The sequence below is a fragment of the Setaria italica genome, chromosome II (genome assembly GCF_000263155.2).
Source record: "Setaria italica strain Yugu1 chromosome II, Setaria_italica_v2.0, whole genome shotgun sequence".
Lineage (NCBI taxonomy): Eukaryota > Viridiplantae > Streptophyta > Magnoliopsida > Poales > Poaceae > Setaria > Setaria italica.
In genome coordinates this window covers 32,905,642-32,915,651 of record NC_028451.1, presented here as the reverse complement: position 1 = coordinate 32,915,651, position 10,010 = coordinate 32,905,642, and the positions used below count along the sequence as shown (strand labels likewise).

At 52.7% G+C, this 10,010-nt stretch overlaps 1 protein-coding gene across 1 annotated transcript; it reads left to right on the top strand.

The window, feature by feature from the left end:
- The first annotated feature begins 3,992 nt into the window (after window positions 1–3,992).
- Window positions 3,993–5,996, top strand: LOC101753053 (junctophilin-1). The gene is made up of 3 exons (XM_004956939.3): window positions 3,993–5,002; window positions 5,133–5,361; window positions 5,462–5,996. Exons 1-3 carry the CDS (start codon window positions 4,164–4,166, stop codon window positions 5,624–5,626), a joined length of 1,233 nt encoding a protein of 410 aa, XP_004956996.1. The 5' UTR covers window positions 3,993–4,163; the 3' UTR covers window positions 5,627–5,996.
- Window positions 5,997–10,010: the final 4,014 nt, after the last annotated feature.

Here is a 10,010-nt window from a genome sequence, read left to right as displayed (position 1 = left end):
GTCTTCTTCTTTCCGTCGCACATCCTTTGTTAGGTCTTTCCACGAGTAAATCAAATCAAAAAAGGGGAGTAAAAACGAAGCTAGATGGAGAAAATTCGTAAAAGTACTTACCATGTGACAGCAAGAGGTTACATCGCAGTATGACCAAACTGAAAGGCAGCTTTTCTGCAGCTTCGTCGCAGAAGGACGAGGGTCTGAAGACTCTGCGTTGTCTGATGCAATGTACATGATGAGTGACGAGTGCGAGTTGAAATTCGCATTTGTTTTGGCTAAAATTAGTACCGATGCTTTTGTTTTTGTTTATGTCTTTTCTCCACTCGTATTTATTCTCTTCCTGGATTCATGTCGTGATGCAGCTGCTTTGGAGAGGTTCGAACTACTTTTTTTTAATTAGTGCAGTGATTTCATTTATTCTTACTATATCTTGTTGGTTGAAAACTTGAAATGTTCGTAGATATTTTTTGCAAACAAAAGTACAAGTAGAAAATTTTATTCCTAGATCTGTCGCTCCTTTTCGCAAAAGCAAGTGCGATTTTCCTCTGCGCACGGCCCATACCGTAGCTTCTACTTTGTTTGAGACAAGACTGTGCTTCTGCTGGGCTTGGCGATTTGCTACTGTCTCACTACCTGTTTTGCACGCTGCACGTTCTTCTCCAGTGGTGAAACTAGAAAGGGTGCTAATGACTGCATTCACAACATTTTTCTTTAGTTTCAGAAAGAGAAATGTACTCGTCGTAACTGAGATATTTTTGGTACGTGGTTTTGCCTGAGCATGTGCAGTACGTATGGGCCACTGCAGAAAGAAAGAGGGGGGCAAAAAGGCTATCTGATCTCGCGCAAGGACGTCAAAAAGATTGCTCCCCGGCTTTTCGCTCGGTGGGCGAGATGAGTAGTGGAGTGGAGCTCCAAAAAAGCTCAGGTATATGCTGTGGACCATCGGTGGGTAAGTTGAGAATTGAGATGATGGGCATCAGTCCATGACAATACAAGGAGCGTGACATGAACTCCTATCAGAGCACGCACAGTGTTAGTCTGGGCTGTTTCTTTCTGAACGGAATCCCTGGTTTGAGAGAAATTCAGCTCATTCCGTAGCTGAAAATGAAATCCATGGAATTGCAGTTTCTCACCGGTACTGAACTACTGATCTCACTGCGAGGGGATAAGAATGAGGTTTCTCTCGGTCCGTAATCGCACGCCGTGACGCCATACCGCCAAAAGGTCCAAAACATTTGTGCCGCCCATACGCTAGGCCGTTCTAGAACGAGACGAGGAACAGGGCTCGACGCGCCGTACGTCGTCCACGCCTAGAGAACCCCCCAAAGTCCAAAGAGGCCAAAGCCTACCGCACGCCGCAAGATACCGCCCCTACATACTACGGTCCTACGGCCTACGCACGCACGCCCCCAATTCGCCCACAGATTCGCCGCGGCAGACGTGCCGCCGGTGGCCGCCCGCGCGCCCCGCGCCCACACCCACCTGGCCACCTGCGCGCTCCGCTGCGGCGGCGGCCGCTGCCCGCCACCAATAATCCGTCCCGCACCGCTGCTGAATTCCTCGAGCGAAGCACGCCCGGTTTGGGAACCTAGCCGAAGCCGAGCGACTCCTGTTCCCGGAGGTGGCCACGGATTGGCCGGGCCCACGGTGTCTGGCGGGCTGGCGGCGGCTCGTGAGATGGGGAGCCCTGCCTGACGAGCGGGGCCGATGGATTGGCGGAGTCAGAGGCCTGCTTCCGCTTGCTGGCTAGTAACGCCGCCTTGACCGGACTCGGTCGCGCTGGGCGTTGGCCGCTCGGCGCCGGTTTTACTCCGCAATCCGCATCAATGCGGCCGAGCGTGTGAGCGCAGGGAACGTCGATGACACCGAGGATGTCAACGACGCCAGCCGGCCAGCATTCGTCGATGCAGATAGTTGAATACCGACGCTCTTCTGGCCACATGTCCAAGATAAAAAAATGGAGATTTGACACGGACAAGGTTTCTCCACGGGAAACGGGAGTTTGACTAGTGTTTTCATGTGGGAGTAGTAGTACGAAAGCACATTCAAAGCTGGTCCGAACATGTGGGAGTAGGAGTATTCACAAGGTTGCACGACCTCTTTTTCACATATGACAGTCAGCACCCAATTGCAACGTTTGTGGTTGCAACTTTGGCTCTGAAAACGAAGAAATGCCAACCTACCACAAGCTTAACAGGGAACGAGAAGCCCGAATAAAGAGTTTTGTTTCCATTCAAGGATTTTGGAAACATTTCGCGCGGACACAATGCAGATGCAGGTGTTGTGGAGGGAAGTTCGCGGGTCATGTCAGCGGCTGTCCATGTAACGTGACGGTGGTGGCATGGCACTGGTCACCGGTGCAACCGGAACCACCCATGACCCGGAGGGCCGGAACGCTCCAAACGGAAGCACTAGCAGGGAACCGACCCGATTGGTTGGCCTCGAGTCCCTCTCGTCTGGTCCGTCTCTCCTCCACTGGCGCCACGCCGCGCGCGGCCTCTACCGGCGGAACACGCCCGTCCCCCAGCCCAACTCGGCGGCCACCACCAATCCGTCGCCCGCGCCGGCCTGGTCCCTGGGCTAGCTAGCAAAAGCGCCCCGCGGGCACGTGCCCAAAGCTTGGACGCACTTGCGTCAGCGCACCACGCGACGCCTCCTGGCGTCTCCTGCCTCCCTCTCCATGCCCAGATCCGAAACCGGTGGGCGCCACCTCCCACAAACACGAACGGCCGCCAAACTGACCGCCCCGCTTCGTCTCTTTTTTTTTCTTCGGGGGGTGTTTGATACTCCTTCGGATGTTTGCATGCTAATTATAATTATAAATATTAAATATAGTTTAATAATAAAACTAATTGCATAAATAAATGAGGGCTAATTTCCGAGATGAATCTATTAAAATGAATTAGTTCACGATTAGTCCATATGATGCTACAGTAAACATGTGCTAATTATGGATTAATTATGTTTAATAGATTCGTCTCGCGAATTAACCCTCGTTTATGTAAATTTTATCATTAATCTATGTTTAATACTTTTAATTAGTGGCCAAACATCCGATGTGACGATGTGATGGGATACCCTTGGCAACCAAACACTCAGGCCTTGTTTAGTTCCCAATTTGGGAGTGGCAAAATGTCAATTTTGCCATAAATGCGCAACTGTAGCATTTCGTTTGTATTTGTGAATTATTGTCCAAACATTGACTAATTAGGCTCAAAAGATTCGTCTCGCAAAGTACAACAAAATTGTGCAATTAGTTTTTGATTTCGTCTACATTTAATACTCCATACATATATCGCAAGTTTGATGTGATGGGGAATCTTCTTTTTGCATAGTGTCAAAGTTGGGATTTTGGAGGTAACTAAACATGGCCTCCGTGTTTGGTCCAAGGACTAAAGTTTAGTCCCTATCACATCGAATGTTTAGATACTAATTAGGAGTATTAAATACAGGTTAATTACAAAACTAATTGCATAAACAAAGGCTAATTCGCAAGACGAATCTATTAAACCTAATTAGTCTATGATTTGATCATATGATACTACTGTAAATATGTGCTAATCATAGCTTAATTACGCTTAATAGATTCATCTCGCGAATTAACCACGATTTATACAATTAATTTTATAATTAGATATACAATATGACCTGAACTAAAATTTAGCGCGCGGATCGCAGCACCCCCTTCCTCGACTCGCTTCGTCACATCGAGTCGGAGCCTGCTCTGCCTGCCCTGCGCAACCCCCAGCCAGCCGGCCAGCCCAAACCCCTCGGCGCGCGCCTCCCGCCCGGGCCAACCAAACCGCAGCCGCGAGACGCCCGCCCGGGCCGCGCCGCGGGATGCGCCAACATCCCTCTGCCGCCGGGCCCCACGCGGCAGCGAGACGCGACAGGTCGGCGCTGCGCACGCGGAGCTGGTCACCTCACCCTCCTCCCTCCCCCTCCCGTCCCGCGGTGGTTGTACTAGTAGCTTATAAGAGACCCCTCCGCCCCGTCCTCTCCTCTCTTCTCTCCGCTCCACCCACTCCCGCTCTGCTCCCATCGATCTGCCATCACGCCTGGCCCCCGCGCCTGCTCTAGGGATTTGAGACGGAGATCCGCCGGAGATTGAGGACAGGGAGGGCGGCGTCGGGGCCGGGGAGCGGCGGCGGCGAGGAGGGGGCGGAGGGATGGACGGCCACGGCGGCGGGGCGGGGCCCGGCGGCGCGGGCAAGCTGACGCGGACGCCCTCTTCGCTGCTGCGCTCCCCCACGGTGCGGAACTGCTCCTCGTTCCAGGCCGTGGTGGTCGAGGACCCGGAGCCCGACGACAAGAAGGCCCAGGCGCACCCCAAGGCCTCGCCCCACCAGTTCCACCCCGGCGCCGGCCCCGCCCACCCACTCCTCGTCCTCGCGCTCCCGCTCGCCTTCCTGCTCCTGCTCCTCCTGCTCCGCGGCGGGGACGGCCACCACCTCGCCCTCCTCGCGGCCTCCGCGGCCGCCGCGCTCGGCGCCGCGGCGGGGGCCGCGCGCCTGCTCCGGGGCCGCATCCGCCTGCGCCGCTCGCCCGGGTCGGGGTCCGTGCAGTGGTTCATCGGCGACGACGACGACAAGCCCCAGAAGCGGGCGGACAAGGCCGCCGCCGCGCACGGCCGCGTCGTGCGCGAGGGCGTCGAGTTCTACAGCAATGGGGACTGCTACGAGGGAGAGTTCCACAAGGGCCGCTGCAACGGCAGCGGCGTCTACAACTTCTTCGGCAAGGGCAAGTACGAGGGCGACTGGGTCGACGGCAAGTACGACGGCTACGGCATCGAGAGCTGGGCGCGCGGCAGCCGATACCGCGGCCAGTACCGCCAGGGCCTCCGCCACGGCCACGGCGTCTACCGCTTCTACAGCGGCGACTGCTACGCGGGCGAGTGGGCCGGCGGACAGAGCCACGGCATCGGCGCGCAGACCTGCTCCGACGGGAGCTCATACCTCGGGGAATTCAAGTGCGGCGTCAAGCACGGCCTCGGGAGCTACCATTTCAGGTGAGCATCTAGCGAAATTCCACGCTTTGATTTGATCGAATCAACACCACACTGTTCCATTTACCATTTATTGGCAGTTATTTTGAACATGGGTTGCTAATTTCGATCGTGCTGCGCAAATTCGTTTCAGAAATGGTGATCGATACGCCGGTGAGTACTTTGGGGACAAGATCCACGGGTTCGGTGTCTACAGCTTCGCCAATGGCCATTGCTACGAAGGCTCCTGGCACGAAGGCAAGAAGCAGGGATTTGGGATGTACACGTTCCGGAATGGCGACAAGCGATCGGGGGACTGGGATTCTGGGACTCTCAAGACTCCCTTGCCTCCATCTGATCCTGCTGTTCAGCGTGCAGTGCAGGTATACAACAATGTCCCTGTGCACAATGATCTGCCCAAGATTCACCATTCTGTGGCAATTGCTTCGGGAATTCTAATGGTCGTTGCATTGTTCCATTCAGGCTGCTCAGCGGGCTGCAGAGGACGCCTTTCGCCTTCCCAGAGTGGATGAGCAGGTGCACAAGGCGGTCATGGCCGCGAACAGGGCAGCCACGGCTGCTCGTGTGGCGGCGATCAAGGCAGTCCAGAACAGGATGGATGGCAAATTTTGTGATACCTATGTGTGAATTGTTGTGTTGGAAGACCATGGTTTTTCCCCCTTCTAACTGTACGTTAGGGTAGTGAAGGACAATAACTAATCAGTGAGGTCCAGACGACCGGGGCAGCACAACCGCTAGCTCCGAGTCAGGGTTCTGCAACGAACGGGAGCTGACGAAGATCGGAGCTGGCAGATGGGGGCAAATCCCATTTGCGAGAAACGGCTCGGATTCTGCGACATCGCCGTCGCCATCGGCGGTCCCCTTCCTCCTCCTCTCCTCCTTGCAAGCTGTAACTGTACATAGATCCAAGTGTATCAATGGAAGAGTGAGTTTTTCCAATGCCCTTTCTACCACTTGCAGCTTACTCAGAGTTATCTGCCTGTGCGCAATGCATTGCTCATATGAATGTGGTTGCCTCTGCATATCTACATTTCCATTGCTCCAACCTAAATCTTGACTGCTTCGTTGGACTCCCATGTGCAGTGATTCCCCATTTGCAAATGTACTTGGAGGTGCACATGGGGGGACTGTAAATTTTCCTCTTGTCCTGCAAGTTGTGGCTCTGGTGTAGGGCACACTTGACATAAATAATTTCCAGGACCCTGTGTTGTCGATCCACTCCCTGCACCTGAGCCCACGATGTTTTTGAAACCTCGGGAGGCAATTCATGGCTTTGGGTCCCCTGGCTGCTCCAGATTTTTGCACCAGAACGGCATGTCATGTACGCTGGGAAAATGATTCCAGAAATGTGAAGCTGGGCACAACGCATTGCTGCTTGCTGGGATCAGCTGTTGCTTCTGTTTTCTGCATCACGACAGCCATGCCCATCCCACAATTATTCTTCCAAATTATTATTATGTGAGATATGCCACTCATTCCATTTCATAGTGTCAGAGGTCGTAATAATTCTGGATCTTTTGTCCCCGTATATATGTTCTTATCGACCATTGTTTTGTGTAATGTGTGCTTGGGGAACAGTGTGGTGATGAAATGGTTTGACCTGTAAAACGTCGAGTTCAGGACCATGAACATGAGAACATGCAGGCATGGCCCATCTGCTGTGTCCTAGAAACTGTACCCTAGAAACAAATTTCACAGGCTCAACAGTGTGATCTGTGGCCTCGAGTACAGACCACACAGGAGATAATCTCGGAGCTTGTGATACTTAAGCGGCTATGGGCCTGTTCGCTTCAGCTTATAAGCCAGCTGAAAAGCTGAAACGGCTGATTTGTTGTGAGAGGAAAATACTGTTTGGTGGCTGATAAGCCGACTGAATAAGCTGAAGCGAACAGGCCATAAGTTTGCATTCGTGCTTATGAAATGGGATTAGATTAATGTTCACGATGTGCTGGAGATACGGAATTGTTGATGATGAAGTTCCCCCCACAAACACCAAAAAAAAAATTCACTAAAAAAATTGTGCATGAAGCTGTCCCGGAAGTGCAATCCTGCAAACATTACAAAAATCTGCAGTTTGCTGTCCCGGCATCGACTTGTCGAACGGCATTGAATGACCGAACTGATCTGAACCTGATCTTATCTCAAAATCTTCAGACAGTTAACATATCTTGGCGACTGTTGTGCCCGCCGTCGGCCACTGTGCTTGGCTCGAGTTTGAGGAAAAAGATGGGCGGGCAGCCGGAAGAAATGGCAGCCGGTTTTCTGACAGGGGTATGATATAGTAGAAAGCAGGATCCAATCCAATTCGTGCTTCTCTTTCGTTCCCTTTTTCCTTTTCTTGTTCGACAGGGGCAGCAGGCTTGAGACATAATAATTGGGCACACTCATCATGCACAGACTAATTAAGCTCGGTTACGGGTCGAACAAAGCATTATAACCTGCTTATTAATCCATGCTCAGGCCCTCAATCATCGAAACATGTCGATCGAAAGATAAGATCGGCATCTTGGAAGGTTTATCATTCCATATTCCAATTAGATTATTCATCCCATTATTTTTTCTTTTCCCCTGAATTTCCTGCGTGAAAGAAACTGTCTAGATCACCATGCTTCATGATGCTCGCTTGCGTGAGAAGCGAGGTCACACATACAGTGACCCCTTCTTCCCCCTTTCTTTAACCTTTACAGCTTCTCTCAAAGATCTCTCTGCCGGCCCCTCTCTCGCGGCTCCAAATTCAGCGACGGCGACGCCGCAAGTAAACGTCCCTTTCAGTGCCCATCAGGTGAGGTAGCCACCCTGCAAACAATTCACGGATTTTATATGCGCTTTGTGCAGCATCATACATCACTCATGAGGGCATGATACAGTCATATACAACGTCGTCGCCGATTAGGGGAAAAAAACGGAGGCGCCGTACGGGCGGGAGCGGGACCCGACAAGGGGGTGAGATTACGGCAGCCGGCCATGGAAAGCATCGCCTCGCCTCGCCCTCGCGCTCGCCTGGCTTGCAGTTTTCGCCTCCTGTCGGAAGCGTTCTTCACCCCAGACGCAACCACTCCGTAGGAAGGACTGGACGGTAGCGACCACCACCTTTGCCGGCTTTCCTCCCAGGAAGGAAGAATGCGTGCGTCCGATGCTTTTTGACATGGAGCGGCAGGAGTTTAATTTTTTTTCTGATCTCCTCGTGTGTCACAGTCACTTTCACCAAATAAACATGAAGGAAAGAAAAACTTCTCATGGAGTTGGTGTGAGGGTCTCTGCTGGTGTTGTGACGCGTCGAAATCGTGTGGGAAACCATCGTGGATTCGGTCGGGTCGGTCGTTCGTGGGTTTGGAATTCGAAAGCTGAACGTTTTTGCTCGTGTGAGCGATCATGTCAAGGTGGTGACGCCGCAGGTTGGACTTGGACCCTGCGGTTTCGCTTGGGTTTGCCGGCGATGCATCAGTAGTCTGCCTCGGCGCGCCGGGTAGGTGGACGGTGGTGCGTGCGCTGACTGCCGCTGTTGGTGGGTGGTGGATCATGGAGCCGGGTAACACGGGCTCCTTTTCTGTTCTCCTTGATGAGTTGAAAAGAGATCAAAATCTGAGTGGACGGGGTTCTGCTGCATGCCGTTTCAGTTTTTCAAATCTGAGTTCTTGGGCGACTTATTTGACTGTTGAAAGGAAGGGAAGCTGTATTTGTTGAGCGATTCTTCTGGCTTGATCATCCTGGTTCTGAAGACCTGAGTAGTATGTCGAAGAGATGTTTCTGAGCTTCATTGAATTCAGGACTTCGACAGATAGAACCTTTTTCTTTTTCCATGCGTCTCTAGTCAATCATAGCTTGAGAAGCGCGTGCTATTCGGAGCCTGTTACCTATTTCTTTTTGTGAACCTATGAGTCTATGACACAGCTGCTTGTGAAATACCAGTCCCTTTTAATTTTTATTTGTATATGTTACATGATGTAAGCTCAAGACGTTGTGTTGATTCATCCATGATCAGTCATCCTAATTGCCAATTAATGTTCGAAAATCAAACTGACGATAACATAAGATAGTACTAGCACCTTAGAATAATCAGGATGTCCGATCATTGCATCTCGATGCTGGCATCGGCAGACTTGAGTCTTGGGACTGCACTGCGCTTTGTTTTTTTGCCCTCTCAAGCTACCAATCGAGGGAGCTGCGCACCCCTCATGGGAGAAAAATACTCCAGGATCTTGGAACACTACCACCACCGCTGCCCCCGTTCCGTCCAATCGGAGTTCCACGGTTCAGCCACCGCCTACACTTCTCATCCACGCCACTCTTTCGAAAGCATGTGAGCGAGGTCGGCGCCCAGCGCATGGATCGGGGCCTCGCCTCGGCACCCGGCAGCGGACAAGGCTCGCACGACGCAGCGGCCTCTCGCCCATATGCGGCTACGCCGAGACACTCAATTTACAAGTACGCAGATCTTGTCCGCCGCGGCGCATCACCCGGACAAAAATTATTGTCCGGTGGATAGGCTTCGATCGGGCGGCGTCTGTTGGGGCGCTGAGCGCCTGAGCCGGACGCTGCCAAGGCGACGCCGGTGGGGTTTGACGAGAGGACCCAACATGGCCAACGAACGATGCCGGTGGTGGATGGCGCGAAGCCGGTGGGGAGAGATAATGTATTTATTCGCTGTACCGGTCGCTGTCTGAGAGAAGGGAGAGGGATCGAGCAGGCAGGGCTGGCGGGCATGAACGGCGGCGTGGCGATGCGAGCGTGAGGTGTGTGTGAACCTGCAGCGAGGCTCGGCATCCGGAGGGGGGATATGGCCGTATGGGCGCACACGCCTAGTGTGATTGGATGATTTTTCATCGTCGTGTCGTCGCGCTTAGCTTGTTCTTATCATCTTCACGATCGTTTTCTCGGCGGTCTTTGGTTGGGCAGGAGAGGCAAGGTAGGGTGTGCTGGATGGAGATGTGACAAGCAGCGCAGGTGGCGTCGTGCGGAATTCTGCGCCGTGCATGCAACAAGTGATGTTAATTTCACCAAAATTTCTTAG

Bases quoted from the DNA above. Each gene is read 5' to 3' on its own strand.
- LOC101753053 (XM_004956939.3), top strand. From the start codon at position 4,164: ATGGACGGCCACGGCGGCGGGGCGGGGCCCGGCGGCGCGGGCAAGCTG. The intron at 5,003-5,132 runs GTGAGCATCTAG...AATTCGTTTCAG, and splicing joins CTCGGGAGCTACCATTTCAG to AAATGGTGATCGATACGCCG. The intron at 5,362-5,461 runs GTATACAACAAT...TGTTCCATTCAG, and splicing joins CTGTTCAGCGTGCAGTGCAG to GCTGCTCAGCGGGCTGCAGA.